This window comes from Lontra canadensis, unplaced genomic scaffold (assembly GCF_010015895.1).
Source record: "Lontra canadensis isolate GAN:19392208 unplaced genomic scaffold, GSC_riverotter_1.0 scaffold2, whole genome shotgun sequence".
Taxonomy (NCBI): domain Eukaryota; kingdom Metazoa; phylum Chordata; class Mammalia; order Carnivora; family Mustelidae; genus Lontra; species Lontra canadensis.
In genome coordinates, this window is record NW_022630996.1 from 47,473,525 (window position 1) to 47,497,783 (window position 24,259).

General features: G+C 35.8%; 1 protein-coding gene across 4 annotated transcripts in view; it reads left to right on the top strand.

Moving 5' to 3' along the window:
• The first annotated feature begins 7,467 nt into the window (after window positions 1-7,467).
• TMEM196 (transmembrane protein 196) overlaps window positions 7,468-24,259 on the top strand; it is a 48,530-nt gene continuing 31,738 nt past the window's right edge. For 2 of the 4 annotated variants that reach the window (XM_032873600.1, XM_032873611.1), the window contains exon 1: window positions 7,468-8,156. In XM_032873600.1, coding sequence (XP_032729491.1) covers window positions 7,992-8,156 — 165 coding nt within the window. In that variant the 5' untranslated portion in view covers window positions 7,468-7,991. The remainder of the gene's footprint in view (window positions 8,157-24,259) is intronic. The other 2 variants (XM_032873604.1, XM_032873614.1) reach the window with 1 other exon arrangement.

A 24,259-nucleotide genomic window follows, 5' to 3' on the forward strand; every position in this document is an offset into this window, starting at 1 on the left:
GAAGTCAAGAATGTGGTAGAAAGGATCTAAATATAGAATGAAGTGAAACAAGAGGGTTTCTCAGGGTTCTATCACTTCTACCATTCTGTGCTAATCTACTTTTGTGTTTATTAATGCAACCTAAGAGCTTGTTCTTATCAATTTCTTTGCCCCTGGAGTAATTATATAAATGGCCCCCAGTTGAGATATATATAACAGAAGTATTATATCTTAGCACTCATTTTTTAAAAATATAAGGGTATCAGAAATTAGAAATGGGTGTAGGTTGAGAAGAATCGATATTAACTCTTCTTTCAATGTTTGGTAGAATTCTCCTGTGAAGCCATCCAGTCTTGAACTTTCATTTGCTGTAAGTTTCTTGTGTACTGATTCAGTTTCATTACTGATTATCAGTCTGTTCAAGTTTTCTAGTCTTCCTGTTTTAGTTTTGGTGGTTTATATGTTTATAGGAATTCATCCATTTCTTCCAGGTTTTCTGATTTGCTGACATACATAGTAGTGTTTCATAATATTCTCTTGTAATTGTATGTCTATAGTGTGAGTTATGATTTCTCCTCTCTCATTTGTGATATTATTTATTTGGGTCCTTTCTCCTTTCTTTTTAATAAGTCTGGCTAATGGGGGCGCCTGGGTGGCTCAGTGGGTTAAAGCCTCTGCCTTTGGCTCAGGTTATGATCCCAGGTTCCTGGGATCGATCCCCCACATCGGGCTCTCTGCTCAGTGGGGAGCCTGCTTCCTCCTCTCTCTCTGCCTGCCTTTCTGCCTGCTTGTCATCTCTGTCAAATAAATAAAAATAAAATCTTAAAAAAATAATAAGTCTGGCTAAAGGTTTATCAATTGTATTAATTTTTTCAAAAAACCAGCTCTTGGTTTCATTGATTTGTTCTATTGTTTTTAGCTTCTGTATCATTTAATTCCACTCTGATCTTTATTATTTCCTTCCTTCTGCTGGCTTTAGGTTCTATTTGTTCTTTTTCTATCTTCTTTAGGTATAAGGTTAGGTGGTTTACTTATAAAGAACTAATAAAGCTCAACACCCCAAAATCAAATAACCCAATTAAAAAATGGGCAGAGGACATGAATACACATTTCTCCAAAGACATCCAGATGGACAATAGACAGATGAAAAGATGCTCAACATCACTCATCATCAGGGAAATACAAATCAAATCTACATGAAATGTCACCTCACACCTGTCAGACTGGCTAAAATTAACAACACAGAAAACAACAAGTATTGGCAAGGATGTGGAGAAAGGCGAAACCTCTTGCATTGTTGGTAGGAATGCCAATTGGTGCAGCCACTCTGGAAAACAATATGGCATTCCCTTAAAAAGTCAAGAATAGAAATACCCTATAATCCAGCCAATTGTACTAGTAGGTATTTACCCAACGAATACAAAAATACTAATAAAAAGGGATACATGCATCCCAATATTTATAGCAGCATTGTCAGCAATAGCCAAAGTATGGAAACAGCCCAAGTTCCATCAATAGATGAACAGATAAAGAAGAAGTGGTATATTTAGAGAAAATATAATATTACTGAGCCAATAAAAAAGAATGAAATTTTGCCATTTTCAATGACAAGAATGGAGCTAGAGAGTATTATGCTAAGTGGAATAAGTCAGGGAAAGACAAATTTCATATCATTTCATCATATGTAGAATTTAAGAAAACAAATGAGCAAAGGGTGGGGGAAAGGAGAGAAACAAACCAAAAAACAGATTTTTAACTGTAGAGAACAAACTGCTGGTTACCAGAGGGGAAGAGGGTGGAGGGATGGGTAAAATAGGTAATGAGAATTAAAGAGGGTACTTGTTATCATAAGCACCAGGTGTTGTGTGTTGAATCACTATATTGTACACATGAAACTAATATTACCCTATATTGTAACTAACTGGAATTTAAATGAAAACTTAACAAAATAAAAATAAAAAAGAAAGGACGTGGTGTGAAAACTGCATCTTTTCTGGCTGCAAGAATTTGGGCCTTCTTTGTTTTAGCTGTTAATTTTCCTGGCTGTGCTAGAATTGGAAACTGTATCTTGCATGGCATCTCTGGTCTTGATTACAGAAACAATGCAAAAACATTGCTTCTGGTTACCAACATATCTACCATTATGATGCGCAGTATTCCTTTGTATAGACCCAAGTTTCCTTCTGGCATATCTTATAATTCTACTTGAAGAATATTTCTTTTAGTATTTCTTATGGTGAATATCTTATGTCTTTATTAAATACATTTACTAAGTAAATTCTTTCAGCATTTGGTCTGAATGAATCTGTTTTCCTTTCATTTTTAAAGAATTTTTCTGTGTATATAATTCTGGGTTAATAGAAGGTTTTTGTTTGTTTTTAAATTTCGGTACTTTAAAGTGTCATTCATTTGTCCTCTGGATTGAATAATTTTAGATGAGAAGTCTGGAATTCCTGCATCTTTTACTCTGTACATATTTGTCCTTTTTCCTCTGACTGCTTCTAATTTTTAATCCTTATCACTGATTTCCAGCAATTTGATTGTAATATGCCTTGTTGTGTTATCCTACTTGTGGTTTATTGAACTTCTTGGATATGTGAGTTTGTAGTTTTCACCACATTTGGAAAATAATAAGCCAGTATTACTTCAAGTATTTTTGCTTGCCTCTTCTTCTAGAATTTATATTACATCTATGCCTCACTTCTTGAATTCCCCTACATGTTAATGACTCTCTCTCTCTCTGTGTCTTTCACTTATAGTTTTTTGGTGATTAATTTATATTGTGGGCTTGGGGTTTTTTGTTGTTTTGGGGTTTTTTTTTTGGCTGTAATTCTAATTTCTGTTGTTATATCTTAATGTTCACTGATCTTTTCTTCTTTAGTGTCTAATCTGCTTTTACTTTCAAATGTACTTTTTTAAATTTCAGATACACAATTTTTCATCTGTAGAAGTTGTACTTTGTTGTTATATCTTCAATTTATATAGTATCACATTAATGTTTTCCTCTTCATTTTTGAACATATTTCTAATACTTATAATAGAAATTTTAAAGTGTTATCTAATTTCATCATCTCTGATATCTCAGTTATCGATCACATTTTCCAACTTTTTTTGTATTTCAGATAACTGGATAGTGTATACTCTGACTTTTACACTGTTGAGTGACGGTTTATCATTTTCTTTAAGATGTGTTAAACTTTATTAAGTTACTTACAGAATAGACTGATACTTTAGAGGCCTGTTTTGAAGTATTTTCAGGTCAGAGATAGAGTTGCCTTTCCTCCAGGTGTAGGTTAGCCCTATTACCTATGTGTGCCCCACCTGAGTTCCACTAAAGGCTGAGTGTTCAACGAAGAGTCTTGTTGGCTGCTATGAATCTTAACGTTCTGTGACATCTTGTAAGCTTCAGATTTTAGTTTTCTAATCATTCTGCTTGAGGGCTTATGGAGTTATATCCCGTGACTGTGTAGCTAAGAATTTAACAGCGGACTCAAGTGATCCCATGGAGATCTATTTCTCCATGAAATACCCTCCTTTCTAATACTTTGTCCTGGAAATAGCCTCCAGAAACTCTGCTATATATCCCAGAAATTCAGTAAGACCACCATGTTCTGCTTGGTACTCCTTTTCTCATAGAAAGACCAGAATAGAAAACCTTGCTTATTTCTCCTTTCCTGGAGATTACAGTGCTGCGCTGCTTGTCATATAGTATCCGAACAGTTTATTTGAATACATTGTATATAGTAGGGAAGTAGTCCAATCCATTTACCCTATAATGGCCAGGAGAAGAAATACCCACCCATACTTTATTAAGAGTAGAAATACTGTAAAATACATCATTTGGGGTTTTTTTTCATGATAACAGTTGTTAGTAATCAAAGAATATTTCAGGCATAAATGGGAAATTATGATAAATACAGTACTAAGTACACTGTGCTTTCTCTAATTTTTGTAAGCACTGACAATACTATTAGATAATGACTTCTAGGATCTACTATCTTAGTAGATAGTAGGAAAAAAAAGAAAAGACAAATTCACTTTTAATTATCTCTGCTTCTTAATATTTCCCTTTTTTAGCAGTCTCTTTATCAAATCCTAGGTGTTTAGATAAAATCATTTCTAACCACGTTGACTCAAGAGTATTAAGATATAGACTTATAACGCTTAAAAATTGCTACATTGTCTGTAATGATTTTGTGATTTTTTTTTCTTTTCCTTAATCTTTAGACTTCATTAGTCATTCCGTCTAGTGCTTGGGTCACCATATAAATTTAGTTTATAGAAGCTTTAACATGGGGCGCCTGGGTGGCTCAGTGGGTTAAAGCCTCTGCCTTCAGCTCAGGTCATGGTCCCAGGGTCCTGGGATCGAGCCCCACATTGGGCTCTCTGCTCAGCAGGGAGTCGGCTTCCTCCTCTCTCTCTCTCTCTGACTGCTTCTCTGCCTACTTGTGATCTCTGTCTGTCAAATAAATAAATAAATAAATAAATAAAATAAAAGCTTGAACACTTTATATCAGATTCCAAAACTGATCAGTTTAAAATTTTGACCTTTCAGTTACTAAATCTGTATCAGTGATTGAGTTGCTTATTTCATCCACTTGATTCATTATATTAAGACAGGTGGTATTTTTTTTTACCAACTCTTATAATTTCTGTTACCCATATATTAAAATTTCTATAGGTCTTATTTGGGAAGATGAAGGCACGAGTTTCTCAGAACTCTTAAATACTTATTGGCAGAACATAGGTCCTTAAAGAGGGTGATTATGAAGGATTTTTTTTCTGATTAGCTAATAAGTTTAATAAGAATTATTTTAAGTTACCTACACATTCATGTTCACTGTATCATAAACAAGCCAGCAGGTGGCAAACTTGAGATTTTTCAAACTATGGCTTTTATTGAAAATGTGCAAGTATTGAGCCTTGTATTGCTGGATCTCATGAATAGCTCTTATGGTGTAACATGACATAAAAAAAATGAAACCTTTTTATTGTAGAGCCTTTGGTATTTGCATAACAATGTGCCCTACTTATGCATATATTTATTTAGTTTTAATTTGATTTGCTATTTTATCCTATAATTCTTTCTCTAACAAATAGTTTTGCAAGATATAAAATGCCAGTTTGAATCCATTTTTGTTATGGTTTCCATGATTATGAGTAAATTTTAGTGATCCTTTTGTTTACTTTTATATCATTTGAAAGGGTATGCAAAATAGACTTTTTTTCCCAGAACAGGTAATATTCTCTTGAAAGACTAATAGTATCGATCCCCATGTTTTTAAACACAAAACATAATTTCCTATGGATAATTATTATTTTTCATTTTATTCCTATCAATGTTTCTGTTTAAGTGTGACTCACTTGTAATTATTGGTAAGTGAAGATGGCTATAGTTTCTTCCATATATTTTTTATTTTCGTAAGGTTTGGGCTTTGTTTTAATGACCCAGGATCTCTCAAGGTTTGTTATATTCAGGCATATGATTAGGCTTTGGGGTATTTAAGTAAACATATTTCTAGCCATCACATTCAGGGATAATTCAAACATAATATGTGACTTACTCATTTCTTTCTCTCTTTGAAATCCACCTATTGTTAACACTACCTGTATGTTCCTATAAAATTAATTTCCCTTCCTATAAGTTACACTCCTCCCAAATGTCTGTATTAACCAATCTGTTTTAGTAATTACTGTAGCTTGTTATTCTCTTTCAAATGGAGAAGAATTAAAAAAAAAAAGGAAAAGATGTAACTAAAGACAGACCAAAATTAGGCAACCTAGATACTTCATTATTTCTACATATAAATTGGACCATTTAGATGACTTCTACAAGATTTAAATAAAATCAACTGTGCTTCATTAAAACCCAAAAAATATTTGAAGGATTCTAACAATTGGCTGTCTGGCAGACTGAGTTTTCAAGATATGGAAAATGAATTCACAAATGAGCATAAATGTTTAAGTTGTTCCCCAAATTTCACAAAAACTGAAGACCCTTGAAGGCCTAATAAGTTATCATTCTTCCTGCTTTTATATTTTTAGGAGAAGAGAGGACTCAAGTTTTTTAAAATATAGAGTATAAATATAAAGAAAGTATATTATAGTGTAGAATTGAATTTACACTATTGAACAAGCCCTGAACCAAATTTAAGAAAACTGAAATTGGCGCTTATGCTGTATAGTTTGTATGTCACTCAGCTTTAGTGACCTCAGCATTGAGGCTCTAAAAAAAGAAACTTCGAATCAGAGAGATGCCTGCGTTTCACTGGTTTGCATGTATTCAGAGGTCAAGGTGTCCTGGTTTTGTATAATGTTTCTTAACTCAATGGTCCTTCCTTCTATTTTCCTTCATTTTATCTCCAACTGTGAAACCCAGTTTTTGAGAAAGATGGCTCATACCCCCAAAACACCTTCTCATCTCCCTGCTCCCTGAGTCTCCCTGATGAACTACCTTGTGATTTTTCATGAGGTAAAACCAGGGACATGAAAATGGGGTCCAGACACAGCAATTCCTAGACTCCCAGAGTCCCATATGCATCAGACTACAATACAAAACACCCAAGCTAGTGTTGGCTCCTGCCTTAATGATTCTGAATGACTGTCAGTTGTTCCACGAGCCAGATTTTTGTTTTTACTAATGCCTTTTCCAATGAAATACTTAAATGTATACAATGTATTACAATGTATTACTCTTACCCAGTAGCATTGCTGCTGGGTAAGAGTAAGGGTCTGCCCTTTGGAGAGGAACAGCGACCAATATCCCCACAGAAGACTGTCCCTCCAGTTGCGTCTCCACACCATTCTGCCACTGACACACAGGGACAGGTCGTGACAACGGAGAGTAGGCGCTCCTTATGAACAGGCTTGAGTCTCGCTCTTTAGAAAGAGGCGTTCCTGGATGAGAGTCCTTAGGAGTCCTAGGGAATTTAGGAGTCTGGCCTTTCTCCACCACTCTGCTCTTTCTGCCTTTCTTTGCCCAGTGCGCCCCCACCCTACCCCGTGCGCACGCAGAAGAAAGTTTCACACAGAATGAGCCCCACGTTGACGTAGGCATCCCTCCCCTTCCATATGGATAAAAGCCCGGAAGGGAGCGAGTAGGGGAGATGAAGAGGTAGGGATCCTTTGGATCACTGTGGTCAGGGTCCCGAGGCGGGGCTGGTCAGGAGCCAGCCAAGAGTAGACCCACATCAGCTTTTCCTTCCTCCATCAACCTCTCAAATCCCAATGAGGTCACTGAAATGAAAGAGAATCAGACCAAGAGAGAGGGGGAGGAAGAGGACGACGACGAGGGAGAAGAAACCCAGACGGGGAAAGGCCATCAGACAAGGTCGCTTTTTCTGGCGACACAGCAACAGCGAGGAGCGTGGTACTGAATATATCCGCCCGCTCAGCCTGGGGACCGAAGGACTCGCAGGAGCACTTTGTGTTACCACGAAAACAAAGGAGAGGAGACGAGAAGGAGAGAGAGAGGGAGAGGGAGAGGGAGAGGGAGAGAGAGAGAGAGAGAGAGGCTCTGAGCAGTTCCGCTTTGGATCTCCGGGAAGCAAGGTTCATCTCCTCCGCCAGGAAAGAAAGGGGAGCCTGAGGGTCTGGGAGGTTAGAAGCGAGCAGGTTTCCTGCAGAGACTTGGGAAGCGGCAGAACTCTGGACAGCGCCTCGCGAGCGGGGCTCCTTGCTCCTGGTTCCTCCAGGTTTCTGGCTGCCTCTTGAAAGAAAGCCCTTCTACCGGTGCACTCTCTTCTCCTGGACTCAGACCACCGAACCCAGGAAAATTCTACGATTCCTGCCTGAACGTACCAGGGGGTGGAACGACTCTTTTGCTCTGGCCCAGTCCGGGAAGAGGGTCTCCGGTTCTGGAAATCTAGTCCTTGTGGATAATGCTTCGCTGGTGAAGAAAGAAAAGTTTTGGGGTCTGGTAGGGGGCGGAAGGGGTAAGGAGGATAGTGGAAGGAAGAAGGTGGATGGTTGGTTTCCCTCTCTGATCTGGAAGGAATGATGACCGAGGAAGGATGTGCACCAGCGGCCAGATTATTGGGAGCCTCTTGGTGCTCTCTGTGCTGGAGATAGGGCTGGGGGTATCCAGCGTGGCCGTGGGGGCGGTCAGCTTCAGCCTGGCCCTCCGAGAGCACAAGCCGCAGCTCGGAGACTCGTCCCCGGTATGGAGCGGGGTGTGTGTACGTTGAGCCATTTCACTCTCTCTTTACCTCTTTACGGTGATGGTCAGTGTGCGTGCGTTAGTCACTCCCTCCCTGGGGAAGAAAATCATAAATCTCCTCTGGCTTGCATGTGGGTTCTTGTTGGCAGACTCTGCCTCTTAATGTTGTCCTTTTACTTACTAATTGGTATTATTTTTTTCTCTTACCTTGGCTTAAGACCAAATTAAATGGCTTTGTTTAAAGTTGGGGGTGGGGGATGGGAGTTTCCACTAGCTGAAGCTGCATAAGGCTGCCTAGTGGTGCTGATTAGGGAGTCACACCTGTCAAGGGCAGACTCACTTAGCCTGTTTCTTTTACAAGGAAAAACCAAAATGAATGTGTTACATCATTTTCTTGTATCAGAAACAAGCAAGAGTAGATTTATGCATTTATTTCTGGGCAACAGTGTCCAAGGTACACTAAAGGCAACACTGATAGAACAAAAATGTGTGAGTGTAAAAGGAGTATTTTATCCCAGAAAACATTGCCCTTAATCTCTCTTTGCTAGCTTTCTGATACTTCACATCTAAAAACTCTTTTGTAAGTTCTAGGCAATAAGTTGAACAATGAATGCTATGATAGGTAACAACATTCTCATTGGAGAATAACTCAGCTTAAAGAGTACCTAATGCTCAGAGAAAAGGTCATTAATTTCCTCTAGGTCAGATGTCAGACCCAATGACCTTCTTGTTTGCTTTGGGTTAATCTCCAGGAAAGACTCAGAGAGCCACTTCTTCCACCAACAATCAATAAAATAACTGCACTATTCCTAGTGTGGGCCTAATAGTGAAAATAATTTTTTCTTCTCCTTTAAGTTCTATAGCTGGTTTCTTGGTTTCTAGCTTGTTTCCAGTTTCCAAGATAATTTAATAGGATGCTGTTCTGTCACTGATGATCAATAGGTGTAATTAACAATCATGGTTTGGTTATTTGTGCTTTGAGTCACTGAGGGGGAAAAAATGACTAAGTTTAAGAAAATCCTTTTGAAGTAATTCATTCCTGAAGGAAGTTCTAGCATTTTAAAAACTGGCACAATTGTGCTGTGGAAAAATAGGTTTTTTTTAATTTTAATTTTTCAAAATGAGGCAAATGTTTTTAAATTGCAAAAGTTAAAAGGAAAAGTAAAGGTGGTACTCATTTTTAACGCTGAGTTTTTCCTAAGAATCCTTGTTCTGAATTCAGTAAATTACTATAACCTGCAAATAATTACTCTTTTCTTTATTATGTAATTTTTAGCAACATACACTTCAAATTTAAATATGAAAGGCTAAAAGGCAAACCTTAAATTTGGTCATTCTATATCTTATGTGTTATTATTATTATTTAAACAGAAATAGACTTCAAAACTTCTGTGAGACAATTGTCAAAAAAAAATATAATACCAAAATTTAAAACAAAGGTGAGAAAAAGTGACCTTTTGATGGCTTGCAAGAGAGGAGACACAAATAACTCTTCAAATCACTTCCCCTCTTAAATGTGAGAAATTGGGTGAATAAATGAAGGTTGTCTGTAAATGATATTAAAGTATCCATTTTATCTTCAAGAATTAAAAAAATGGTTATATTTGCTTGGCATATTTAAGAAAAACAATTATTTTTTTTCTTCCCAGACAATTTACCATTATCTAAATGAGTCAACATACGTATTTGTACAAAAAATAAATAAATTTTTGAATCAGCTCTATAAAAAGCAAGTAAAAAAAATAAATTTTTGAATCAGCTCAATAAAAAGGAAGTAAAAAAAATAAATTTTTGAATCAGCTCAATAAAAAGCAAATAAAAGCAAGTCGTGATAATGACTGTATATATAGTCATTATCATGAAGAATTAGTTCCATTTTCAACTGGTTCTTTAGAGTAACCAAAATTCCCCTAGGATCCTTGAACAATGTTTTGAATTCTGTTTAAAAAAAATTTTTAAATGTAAGTAATTGAATGAATGAATTTTGAAACTAGGATGCCCAAATGGATCACTTCTTTGATCATTCTTATAAACTTAAGTTAAAAATCAAATTTGTGAAGAAATACTCAGTCTTGATCATTACTTATTACATTATAGACATGCTAAATTGATTTTTTAAATTGTTTTTCAGAGGTCATTTGTGATATAGTTTGAATTATCTCATATCTGTCAATGATGAATTCACTTAACCATTATCAATAGAGGGCTTCCCATTGCACTCTCTGACACAAAGACTATTAAGATGAATCAGAATACCTAGCGGAGGAAATGAGAGGAGTACATTACTAACTTTATCAGTGGTGAGAAATTAAGGTTTGACTCAGAGAGATACAGGGGCAGATATAATGGAGAGAAGTTGGGGAAGTCAATGAAATATCCATGGGAGAACAATTGTTTTCTCTAGACCTTGACAGTTTACTGGGACTTGTATCACGGTGTTAAGTTAATGCATCACAGGTGAAATGTAAAGTCTACCTGGGTGCAGATCCCAGATCTGTCATTTACTATCTGGATGACTACCAAAGTTTCTCATATTCTGTAAAATAGGGTTGTTAAAAGGCACAAATGAAATAATGCTCTTAGTAAAAGCATTGTCCGTAGTAAGCATTGAATGAATGCAAGCCACTAATACTGGGTGCAACAGACTGACAGTGAAGGGCATGAGAAATGAGAGCCTTTCAAGTAGCCTGGATGAAAGCACGAACTGGGATGGTATGGGTTATATTCCAGATGGAATAGGCTCCTCTATTTTTCTGGTGCTTATGTGTGAGGGGAAGATAAGGATGGAAAGAATGGTTGGGGCCAGAGCACGAGAGGCTATGTGCCAGTTGGAGGCAACAGATTTATTTCCTCAAACTTTTAATAATAATAATAATAATAATGCCAATTCTCACTTCCCGAAAAGATTCAAGGAAATGCAAAGGAAAACTAGATCAACATTATTGATCTCTTTGGTATTTTAGGAATTTAAAAATCTGTATTATTTATGAACACTAGATGGGATTTTATAATAATTAACCTGTCATGATAACCACAGTCTATAATCAGTGAGTTTTGATTGGTGTCATGAAGTCTTTTTCAACACATTATTGTCATTATTACAAGATCTTTGAATTAAATTTTTGAAGTCAAATAAAAGTGTACTATGAAGGTATTACTTTTTATGTATGTATTCTGACATCATAAGCTTTCTATCTAGGTCAAGTGCACTAAGAATTCAGGCAACTATTTTGATCTTTGAACCCAAATACACACATTTTTTTAAATGTGGCTTAAAAATAAAATAGTAAAATAAAATAAAGAGCTTAAAAATTCATGAGATGGGTGCTTATATTTCCAGTCACTATTTCATAGTCAGGCAAGGGTGCTCCCTGTGATCAGTTAAAGGTGTGGACAATTAGGAAAAAAATTATTTCACTGAAATTTTATAGAGAAAGAAAGCCGTGAATTCCTTACAGGGTTTTAGCTTCTTCTTAGTTACCTGTTATAGCTAATAGAGTCACCTGTTGAAAGCCTAAAGGAAGACAATACTTTCAGATAACAATGAGGGAACCATTGGGTCAACTGCTTTGGAAAAGACAGTCATGTAAAATATAACTGATTGTGTAAGATTTATTGACCAGAGTTAACCAGACAGGGCTGTTTCCAAGTTGCTATGCAATAGTCACTTTTCTCTGTCTCCAGTGCATCATCTCTAATGGAAATGGACTCTATTTAGTGGTACACAGATTAATGGTTCCAAGAGGATTTATTTTTTTGTTGTTGTTCTAGATTGGCACTTAGAAATATAGAGATTCAGATTGTTGTGTCCAGAACAACATCTGGTGCTAAGTTGTATTTGATTTCTACCATCCCAAATTCTATCCATCTATACCTAATAATTATTCTATAAATTAAATGTGTTAAAAGGAAGTGTTCTCTTAAAGATTTTATTTATTTACTTGTCAGAGAGAGAGAGAGGGAGAGCACAAGCAGGGGGAGCAACAGGCAGAGGGAGAAACAGGCTCCTTGATGAGCAAGTTGCCCAATACAGAACTCAATCCCAGGACTCTGAGATCATGACCTGAGCTGAAGGCAGACACTTAACCGACTGAGCCACCCAGGTGCCCCTCAAAGGAACTTTTCTAAGCCTAGTTTACCCCACATGTAAACACAGTCTTCTTAAATAGTAATAAAAAAATATATACCTAAATCATACAAAGTTTGAATGATTCTTATTGCTTATTTTTCTAGACAATACTTTATTTGTATATTATAGCTTTCTCCACTTAATAAATCTGATACTTTAGGTGAGTGAAATTTATAGCATAATCAAGGCCACCTGTTATGTGGACTCCTGGTTCACCATGGCAACAACTCAGCCATTTGTAGGTTTGTGTTGAAAGCCATCTACTGTACATTCTGATCCATACTATAGCAATATAAGAGAGGTGCTATACATAAATGAGAGCTGCCTCAAAGTATTAATTTTAATGAGTAAATCTAGTCCAATTCATTTAAGGAATAACAAACACAACAAGGTCAAAGAAGCTTCTCAAACATTTGACATTACTTCAAATATATAAAATTTGAAGTTAATATGTCTCTAACCAGATGATGTATCACTTTTTTCCAGATTCAAACTATATAACATAAAAGATTCATATTTCCTAGCATAAGATGAAATCATTGCCCCATCTTCATAAAATATTACAAATATACATTTACAACCAATTTTGGAGTTAGTTTTAGTCATATGTTATTCATGCACAAATACTCATTTCAAAGGATAAATAAGAATCAAAACTAAAAAGAATCAAAACTAAAGTTCTCTACCACCTCATCAAAATTAGTCACCCTTATAAATTTAGTGTGTAATTGCACAGATACTTCCCCACATAGAAATAGTATCATTTGAACATACAGATCAATTTTAAGTTCTTGGATATATTAAAGCCCATTTGTGGACTCTGTAGACTCCAGATAAAGAATCTTCCTTATCTGATTCATACTGTTATTCTTAAGTGCCACTTTTATCTACTGGGGTTAAGGCTATTAGATACTTGGCAATTAAATCAGTTAGACAAGCCAAACTACTAGGAAGTGTAGTTATTATTCAAGGAACTATATTGTGTGCCAAAGAAATACACGTAAAATGTCTATATCTGGTATTGATTGGTAATGCTATAAAAGAAGAAAAATGGTCACTTTTGCCATTATCTGATAAGATGTTTTATTTTAGTCTGTATTTCATCCACATATAAGTGACATGTGTTTGAATTTCTGTCTACAGCCTATGACAAATTCTGTCTCAGGATTTTGGCTGGTATTCAAGGGTATAACTGATCTTAAAGACTTTGGCGTAGAACTATTAGGGAATAATTGATAATAATTGCTTGGTCACCCAGTTGTTGTCAATTTGCTTGATAGAAACATGATCTGAAGAGTCAAATCCCTTATTTGTATGATTTTGCTTAAAACACTCATGTTGGCTTTAAATATTGACATGATTATTAACCAGATCATCCAATGCGTGTTTCAAATATGGCCAAGAAATTTAACTTTTTGTATATTCACTTAGCCCTCAGATAATATTTAATTCTGTGGGTAGATGGGAAGCATAGCCCAGCTGTCCAAACGGAAATGTTTGTCTTCAAAATTCCATAAAAACTAGAATAGAGTTTGGTGAATATGTGTGTATATACCCACTGAAGGGGAGAAAACCTCAATAATTTTATGTCCAAATGATGTTGGATCATTTACTTGTGAATTAAACAAAATTTCATTCTACTACTGTACTATATATATCTTTATATAATCTTATTCATTTAAATGGCATTTTGATGTATGAATAACTAAGGTCAGAGTCTTCAAATATATTTGATTTTACTGTTTCAGTAATTTGGTAAAATTACCAGGTGGTCACTCTGCAGATAGATGTTTATTTCAACATGCCAAGTGGACAATTCCAGAATAAATGGATGATAGTATATAAAGACTCTCATTCAGCGTATTTCTAGGAGAGAGAGAAAGGAAATTGTATGACTGCTTTCCTCTGGGATATAGGATACTATGCAGTTCTTCTCATGAATGCAGATCTAGTCTATATATACTTTATTCAAATTGAATGACAGATTGGATTCATATATCTCACTCCATATAACTGTGCTACTGGATCACTTATGTTTCTTCATGAAGTCAAGGAGAGAAACACAAGTACCAGTTTCATGGGTTACTCTCAGTACCAAGCCTGGCATAGAGTGTTCAGTGAGCATTTGTTGCTTCTCTCTACTGTCCTCATGCTGTCCTATGACTGCCTGGGACCTAGACCACACTAGTACTGGTTCTAAACATTTCTCTAGCACCTTCAATCAACTCTACTCTAACTCATCTTTTTAACTCCTCAAAGTATGTGTCATTTGCTTTTGGTTTAATTCACGTATATATGTTAGCAACTACAAAAATGCACCAAAATATCTACACTGGAGAAGTCATGTAAAATATTCAGCTTAAAACTGAATGGGGAAACAGTTGCTGCTATAAGACACATAAAAATATTCAATAATGAGATAAATTAGACAATTATCTAAGTTAGGCAAGTCAAAAAGTGGGGATATAGGAACCACTATTTATGCCACAAACAAAGTCCTTGAAAATATTTAAACTATAGGAGCTCTTGTCATTAGTCAAAATAAAAGTACAAATTAATACTTTTAATAAAGATACTTAATATCTTGGAGACTTCTAAGTTTTGCTTAACCTATCCAAGTACTTTTGAAGCAATGTTTATTACATGTTGTATTATTAATAGATGAATCAATGAAATATCTAGATTTCAACAATAGTTCTTATAACATTAGTTAGTGCCCATGGTTTTTAGCATCAGTATCAGAAATTATCAGTTCTATTAGTTCCTGATCTGTTTTTAAATATTGAACAAAATTATGTGGTCAAGACGTAAGAAAATATTAGTGGTTAAGAAGACCACCATGGGAGACAGAGTGCCTTGAGCTATTTCTCCTGTAGAAATAATACAAAATGTGATTTATTATTAGTTAACTGTGTTCCAGATGCTTTTATATAATTATTTTTTCCAGTCTTAATAACTCTGTGAAGAATGTAGTATTTTATAAAATTTATGAAGGGAAAGTGATTTACCTAGAACCCACTATTGTTTAATCAGCTGAGTTAGTATTTAAAGCTGACAGTCTTATTTTAAATCTGTACTTTTTCTATTGCATTGTGTGGAACAAGGGAAATTGTCATGAAAAATTCATTCACTGAAGTCTGACCTCATTATTTGCTTTCACCCCTGGATATATGAATCAGGCAAAATGGCATAAAGACCAACCCCCATCACTGTTTGTCTCTGTTTCCCAGAAGAGAATGGCACAGTCAACTGATCAACAAGAACAACCTCCATATTCCCGAAGAGTGTGAAATATTAGACTAAATTGTTCCTACCTTTAGAGCTTAGGCTTTAACCTTAAAAAGTAAAACAAAATTATGCATCTCAAATGATCATTAAATATTATGAGAGCAAGTCAGGAAGACATAAAACAACATATTTAAACATAGTTCAAAATGAGAGTTATCCGTGAGGGACCAGGGTTGACTCCCATATGAAGGGAGATCTTTATCCAGGCCTTGGAGATTGGGCAGCTTTCCAGTGGGCAGAGGAGAGAAGATGTACTAATCAGAGCTATTAACATGTGTAAAGTCATGGAAGGAATAATAAAATGGAGAATTTGTGGAGTATTGAGGAGACTGGACTTGTTAAAGCAGAGATACGTTCACATAATAACTGGCGAGTGAAGATCTAATTCATCTAAATGCAATGGGACCAGTTTTTAAAATGTCCTAAAAGAGTAAGACTCTTCTGCCCTTGATTCCTAACTAAACTTGGTGAACTCTGCAGGGTAGAACTTGGTGATCAGGAGGCCAATGCGGTTGGGCTAGGCATTGCTGCTCAAATTCAAGGCAAAACACCAGCCCATGATTCCACAATGTGTGTCTTCTTTCAAAGGAAAGAAAGACTTGGAAATCTTGGGACTTGAGGGAAGTGTAAATCTACCATCACAATCCTAACACCATTTCAAGTGACTTTCTTGTTGATGGTGCATTTGTAAGATCATAATTTCCTTGTGTTGAATTATTCTTACGGCTGCCTGACATATAAAAATAATAATGTATTTATTTAATTGGAGACATCAGCATGACATTAAAAAATGAAAATAGATTTTGAAGGTATTAAGACTTGGGTTCAAATTCTAACTCTAGCATTTGATAGTTGTTTTAAGTTTGAGTGAGTTACATTACCTCCCTGAGCAATCAGCTAACTTATCTGTAAAATAGCCATACTACTATCTATCTCACAGAGTTCAAAAATTTAAAAAGTAATATTTATATAAAAGGCTTTATACATATCAAGTGTTTAATAACCATGACTAGCCCACAGCAGTGACTACATGCTAGTGCTGTATTTCTGGAAAATCAATTTTCTGTATGTGGTTTCTATTTGTATATTAATAGACATTTTATTTTTATACATTTCTGAGGGAGAGTTTCTTGTAAGGCCATTGATGAGATTGATCTTGGACTTAAGGCTTGGTAACAGTTAAGTCATATACCCTGTCTTAGAAAATATGTACTTTTCATAACCAATTTTGAACATTAATAGTTGTGATTTAGTGTGCATGTCCCAGGGTCCTAGGAATATTTTCTAGGTCAATATTGGGATAAAGAGGTACACTTTTTTTTGTTCTACCAAATGGAGATGTGTATTTGATTTTATCATTATTTTTGGCTGGGCTGTTGGAATTCCTAGTTCTTTCTACTTGTTTCCCACCAACTATTTTTGTATATTGTTTACACTGAGGAATTAAAATAACAATGATAATAATGATATTAATAATAACAATGGCAGTTTATATTTATAATATACTACATCACCTAAAAATTCCAACTGCTTTGTTGTATCATTTATCTCAGCAGATGAGTTTCTTCACTTAAGGGATGAAAACCTAAAGGATTTAGAATTTAGCGGTCAAAATCACCTGCAGAGAGTGTACTCATGTGTTTGTGTGTGTGTGTGCACATGCATGTGCTCTTATGTGTGTGCAGGGGAGATGAAGAGATAAGAAACTCATACAAGGAAGTTGGTAATAGTCACTGATATGCAACGTATGCTGCATGTAGGCTGTTGTTTCCTGATTTGGGCACAAGTTCACAATGTTGTGATCCTCTGTGAGTTACAACTTATTTCCATTACTGGCTGGCTTTCAGAAACTGCCAGGCATGTTGGATGGACATTTTTCTGTGGTGTTGACAATTCTTGGGAAGAGCATAACTTCTACCCTCTAGTCCCCTGGAGTCCCTGGCTGTTTTCAATTCTGTGAGAACAGGTCACAAATCATAGACTCAAAGCTGGCACATACCCAAGGGAATACTTATTTTGGTTTCATCCTCACCAAATTCATCTCCTACATTATAATCTTTGTTGTGTTTTCCACATGTATCAAGTTGTGGGTGTTATATTTGGAGTATTGTCCAAATATAATACAGCATCTACATTAATTTTACTTAAAAGAGATAAGAATTCTTAAACATATAAACAGAAATAATGCAAATCGGTATAACCCACATTAGGTTAAATTACCTTAAGCCATATACAAGTACTTATTACATTATTACCATGAAATAGATCATACAGAGGTCCTGTATAATATATATAAACTAAATGTGTGTGTATATATATATATAAAGTATATGTGTATAATATATATTATATACATATTTTATATATATATGTATATATAAAGTTGTCTTAATAAACAGAATGTTATTGACAATATTTCCATAGTTGGGTGTTCAATATTGATTGCATCTTCTTTTGCTTCCCTCCAGAAATAATCATTTCTTTAATTTTTTATTAGTTTTTAATTTTAAAATTCATTTATTTATCATAATTGGCTAAAATAACAGAAATCTGAGCTCAGGAAACAAACTCTTCTGATTTTGTTACTGAAATCTATGAGATGGTTTTATTTTGTCTCATTTTAAAGATTAGCATGAGTAATGACTATACATAAAAATTATTTGGACAATTGACACTTAAATGTACTGCAGATTCAAAGTCCTTCTTACCCAAAATTCACAAGTTTAGTTAAAATTCTCCTTTAGTTAAAATTTCCTCCTATTTTTGGAGCAGAAACAGCTCTAACATTAAAAAGCCTTATTTACTCAGCATACTCAAAATAGTCAACAAATTTTTTTTTTTAAGGAAAGACTATCACAAAGCAGAGGTGAATAGAACACAATGTATAATGCATTAAATACAAGAGAGACTGCATTTCACAAACACTGAAAGAGAGATGTGAAAGAATGGCATTCTGAGAATCAATGCTTTTTTTTTTTTTTTTTTTTTTTCTGTACACTGAAAGAATTGGGTACTGGGGCTGTGGGAAGTTTCTTAGGTTTTTGAACTTGGATTCATGTAGAAGAGTTTGACATGCCAATCAGCTACATACTATGTTTGATGATATCTTCTGGGATTCATTCTTGGGATTGTTGGTTTCATTCAGTTGCTTTACAGTCTCTGAAAAAGGTTTGTCTCACTACCTGCTATGCATTCCCATTTACCACTGTGGGGTTTTTCTTTCAATCTCTCCCCTGAGTGCTTTTGGTTTGATTTCTTTATTCACTATGGTTGCCTCTTATCCCATGCTATCTGTTAAGCCACCAAGATGGCCTGATGCTTATCACAACAGTATATCTGTTGTACATCTTAACCTCTTGGTATTTTTTTTTTTATTGAGAAGGTAATCGTATTTGTGAGAGGTCATGGCTTTATTGATAAAAATGTACATTTACCCTTTTCCAGTTGAATTTTTGAAATATTGAACATTTCAACATTTTCTGCAGTGGAGGAAGTATAGTATATAGATCTATGTGCCTTGCTTTTTTCAGTACTCCGTTTTGGGGTGGCAAATAAGAAATTAGTTCTAGCTTAAGGGAAAAAATAACACTGCATAATTAGCAGGGTTTTCCATGGACTAAGAAAAGAAAGAAATATAAATAGGAAAGTGGAAAAGTGACTTCTTTAAAAGATGAGCACTATGCTAAAAATGCAAAAGAATTGGGAGAGGGGAACGCCAAGGCCATTGAGATCTGTAAATCTAAAAAAGGAAGAGAAATCTCAGGGAGCTGTATGGTGGGAGAGCATAGCTCAGGGCCTGGGATCCCTAGGGGTTAGGCTTATGGAGATGTTGTTGAGATCGGTGGTAAAGACACTTAATGGGCCTGAGCAACATGGTCTGCGCTGGGTTGGGATGAGTCAAGAAGAGGAATGACAATGTAGTGTGAAGAAAGTGCCACAGTAAATCAGAAGAGTCGGGTTCCTAATTCAATTCTCATGAGTCAGATTCTCATTCTCCTTAGTTCTCTTTCCTATAAGATTTAGTCAACAAATACTGATTCTACAGCTACAGCATTTTACAGTCTGAGTAAGGTTTTAAGGATTCTAGCTAGGAATAAAATAATCATGATCCCTGAACTTCTGAAGCTTAATCTTGAAAAATATATAGACAATGAACAAATAATGCACAGATTAACAATTACAGGTTGTGACATGTTAAACAGGAGAAGTGTAGGCTTGTGAAGAATATAACTTAATGGGAGAATAAAAAAAAAATAATGGGTGAATCAGCAAAAACATCGCTGAAGAAGCAAAATCTTATAAAGGATATTGAGGCACTACCCAGATGAAGCTGGGGGGAAATATTGTTCAAACTGGAGGGAATAGCATGGGTAGAGACCCTCAGACAAGAAAGGTTTGATGTGTTTGAAAATCTGAAAGAAGGCCAGGGTGACTGGTTTATGGCAAATGAACAGGAGGAGACAGAAGGTCCTCACTGAGGTGAAGAGACAAATAGGGGGAGAAATCACTTAAGGCTTTATATACAAACTACAGTGTTTTGATCCCCCCTTAATTATAAAAGGAGCCTATTAAAACTAATACAATATAGGCAGAAAAGTGACAAGATTATATTGGCACTTAAAGAAGCTCACTTGGGGCTGCATAAGTCTCAGCTGCCTGGGCGGCTCAATCAATTAAGCATCTGCCTTCGGATCAGGTCATGATCCTGGGATCCTGGGATCAAATCCCACATCAGGATGCTTCTCCCCCTGCGTGCCACTCTCCCTGCTTGTGCATGCTCGCTCTCTCTCTTCCTGACAAATAAATAAAATCTTTAGGAAAAATAAAAAATAAAAAAAGAATGAGTCTCAGATTTGGGAACTAAGCAACTGATAGGATCCCATGTATTCTTTGGAGAATTAGATGATTAGAAAAGGAAAACCTGTGTGTGTGTGTGTGTGTGTGTGTGTGTGTTGATGCATCTGTGTGTCTGTGTAGGATACAGTTGTGTAGGGTAGAAGGGTGGGAAGAGATCAAGAATCTACTTGTGATCTGTTAAGTTAGAGTCACCTGTGAGATTGGAGACATGCTGTGAACTATCAGATGGGTCTACAGTCCAGAACACAAGACTGTGCTAGAAAGCTAAACAAGGGAGTAGTCTGTTAATACGTTAAGCACATTTAAAGATATTTTTAAAGCCATGTTACTGGTTGAAACCACCCAAAACAAAACCTTCAATTAATATAAAATTCAGAAGCTGGATCTTGATGAAGAGGTAGAAAAGAGAGACTGAGAAGTTGTGATCAGAGAAATGTGTGGAAAACCAGGAGACCGTGGTGTCAGAGAAGTCCAAAGGAGAGAGCTTCCGTGTAAGATGAGGGCTGTAACGTGGAAGTCATTGCAGATCTTAGCGAAAGCAGTTGAAGTAATTGGACATATACTCCAGTGCGAAGTCTGCTAAAGAAAGAATGAGAAGTAAGAATATGGTAACAGTAAGTAAGGTCGTGAAGGGTCTGTGTAAACAGAGCAATTGATGTAAAAGGATTTAGAGTCAAGGAAGGTTTTTGTTTTGAAGGGAGATTTTGGAACACTTTTCCTTGCTGAGGTCAATAATGGAGGAGAAAATCTGAGTAGATGAAGGATGATTGAATTTAGAGATGAAGCGCAGGTTTTGTGTTGATAAATTTTATTTTTGTATATTAAGAAAAGAAAGCAAGAGGAGTATGACTGAAGATACAGTTTGTCACACTTAATGGCAAACAGTGAGTGGAGTGTCTGATGGCTCTTGTGTTTTCTATCTGATCTGAGGTTAAGCATAGCTGAGGGTAAAGAAGACAACACCATTAAAATGTTTCCTCATTCAGTTGAGAATTATAATTAAGTCACACAGGGGCGCCTGGGTGGCTCAGTGGGTTAAAGCCTCTGCCTTCGGCTCAGGTCATGATCTCAGGGTCCTGGGATCGAGCCCCACATCAGGCTCTCTGCTCGGCAGGGAGCCTGCTTCCTCCTCTCTCTCTGCCTGCCTCTGCCTACTTGTGATCTCTCTCTCTGTCAAATAAATAAATAAAATGTTTAAAAAAAAATTCAGTTATAAAATAATAAATAAATAATTAAGTCACACAGTATAAACTGGATGGAAACATAGAAATAATTCATCCTTTTACAGATAAGTAAACTAAAGTTCAGAGAGTTAGCCCTGCTGTCTGACTGTAGAACCAGGACAATAGGGCAAGTCATCTAATTCTTAGTCCAACACAGTTCTCACAGATGCCTCAAAATATTAAGTAATCCCTAAGATAAATGCTCAACCAAAAGGGAAATGCAGTTATTCGGTCACTGCCTCACACTGAACAGGAATGATCTCAAATTATTGGCACTGTTCAACTATCATGAGGATATAAGGATTTTAACAAATTTTAAGGGACTCCTCCCAGTTGGGAGTTTCAAGGAAACAGTTTTCTTCAGAAACGTTGGCATGTTCTCCATGGTGCTTTTCCAAAGCAACAGGGAAATTGAAGGTAATTTTTAAAGGTTAGCTAGTATTTCTAAACCCACAAGAGCTAGTCGTCAATTAGGTAAGCAAGCAAACTGTGCTCAAGAAGCCTTTAAAAAAGAGATTCCAAGGCTCATTTATCGAACTATACACATTTGGAGAGCTTGGACAGAGAATGTCAAGGTCCTGTTGTTCTGAATACTTTCTGTCTGAGGGTTTTCTTTTTAATTCAAACATATAGAAATCCTAATTAACAATCGAATTTAGTACATAATTTGCCTGAAGCAAGTAGGAACAAACGTGTGTGTGTGTAGTATGCCTTCATCCAATACTGTTTTAAAAAATTGTCAAAATATTTTATAAAAATAGATGACTTTTAAAAGGCTGTATTAACCTGTACCCCCGAAGCAAATAATACATTATATGTAAAAAAGGCCATATTAAAAAGGTACACTTTTCCATAAATGCATCCTTGACTACAGTTATAGCAGAGTGTATTTACTAGTGATAGGGTAAGCTGAATTTTCTATTGTGACATTAAGACATTTTCTTTCTTATGAAAGAAAATCAGTATTCACCACCTTTAAACCCTAATCACTTAAAAAGTAAATGATTTTCTCAAAGGGACAGTGTTTTTGAGGAAGAAATATAAATTTAACTCATGATTTTGCTAATGTCTTTTCAGCTGTAGCTGGGGGGTATCACCAAACATCTTAGGGACCCAGATATGCAAAAAAGTCTTAGAGGGATATATGAGGAGTTGAGGAAGTTTCAAGGTAAAAGTATTAGATGAGTTAAAGATAGAAGTTTGGCAGACATCCCCCAATGGGTTATCAGGAAAGCCAGGCCCTTGAAATTAAGTTGCCTCTGGAGCTCACACATAACTGAAATTAACTAATTTAGGAAGGCTTCCTGTCTTCTGGGTGATTAGATATTTGGGAGGGAGGGGTGCCTAAGTAGCTCGGTTGGTTAAGCCTCAGACTCTTGATTTTGGTTCAGGTCATGATTTCAAGGCCCGGGATCAAGCCCCATATCGGCCTCCATACTCAGTGAATGAAGATTTTGCTTGAAGGTTCTCTATCTCCCTCTGCCCGAATTCCTCTGTTCACAGGCTCGCTTACTCGCTCACTCTCTCCCTCTCTCTCTCTCTTAAAAAAAAAAAAGAGAAAGAAAGAAAGAAAGAAAGAAAGAAAGAAAGAAAGAAGAAAGAAAGAAAGAAAGAGAGAGAAAAAAGATACTTGGGGTGGAAACTGTCTTCTTCAACTTGTAACCATAACTAGAATTAGGTATCATCTAGATTTGCACAAATAGAGTAGCCATTAGCCACATATATCTGTTAACTACTTTAAATGTAGCTGATCTAAGTTGAGATGTCCTGTAAGTATAAAGTACACACTTGGATTTCAAGGATTGAGTATGGAAAAAAGAACTATTAAATATTTCAGTTGTTTAATGTTGAGTCCATGGAGAAATGGTAATAACTTGAATATATTGAGTTGAATAAAATATATTATTTTTCATCTTTTTCTTTTTTAAGGTAACTATAAGAAACTGCAAAGTTGTATAAGAGACTCAAATCTTTGGCATATGTTAGATTTCTAATTTCTCTCATCTAGATACATTTTTCCTATGAAGAGAAGTAATTATCTAGTCAGAACATCTTCATGCTTTGTTTATCTAAGATGGATGAGGAAAGCCTTCAAGACAATTTGAGTTATTAGTGAACTGAAAGGCTAAATTGGCTTAGTTGACTGGTAGAGACAGCAGAAACTACTAAGTTTTCCATTGGCATTTCCCAAAATGAACACCCAAGTTACTTGCCCCCATGACAAAGTGTTTCAGTCTTTCTTGTTGAAACGGTGAAATCCAAGTCTGCGGGTGACTTCTCATTAAGAGGATTACAGGTATCATTTGCCAAGTACCAAAAGTGTTTTGAGAGAAGAGAGGCTTTTCTCACTTCTCCTGCTAACTGGAAATTCAATCATTCATTCATCCATTCATCAGCAAGTATTCATGGAACTTTTTGTACGTGTGAGGTTCTGTGTTAGTGCTAAAGTTTTAAAGATTACAAATATGTAACACCTGACTAACAGTTCAGAACCTTTTGGAATGACAGATTGGTAGTGAATAATTACCACAGAATATGATCAGTACATCAGTATTACAACAATATATTTTGTTAGGTTCTGACTAGGAGTGCATGGAGGGGTTGAAAAGGCTTCACAGACCAACT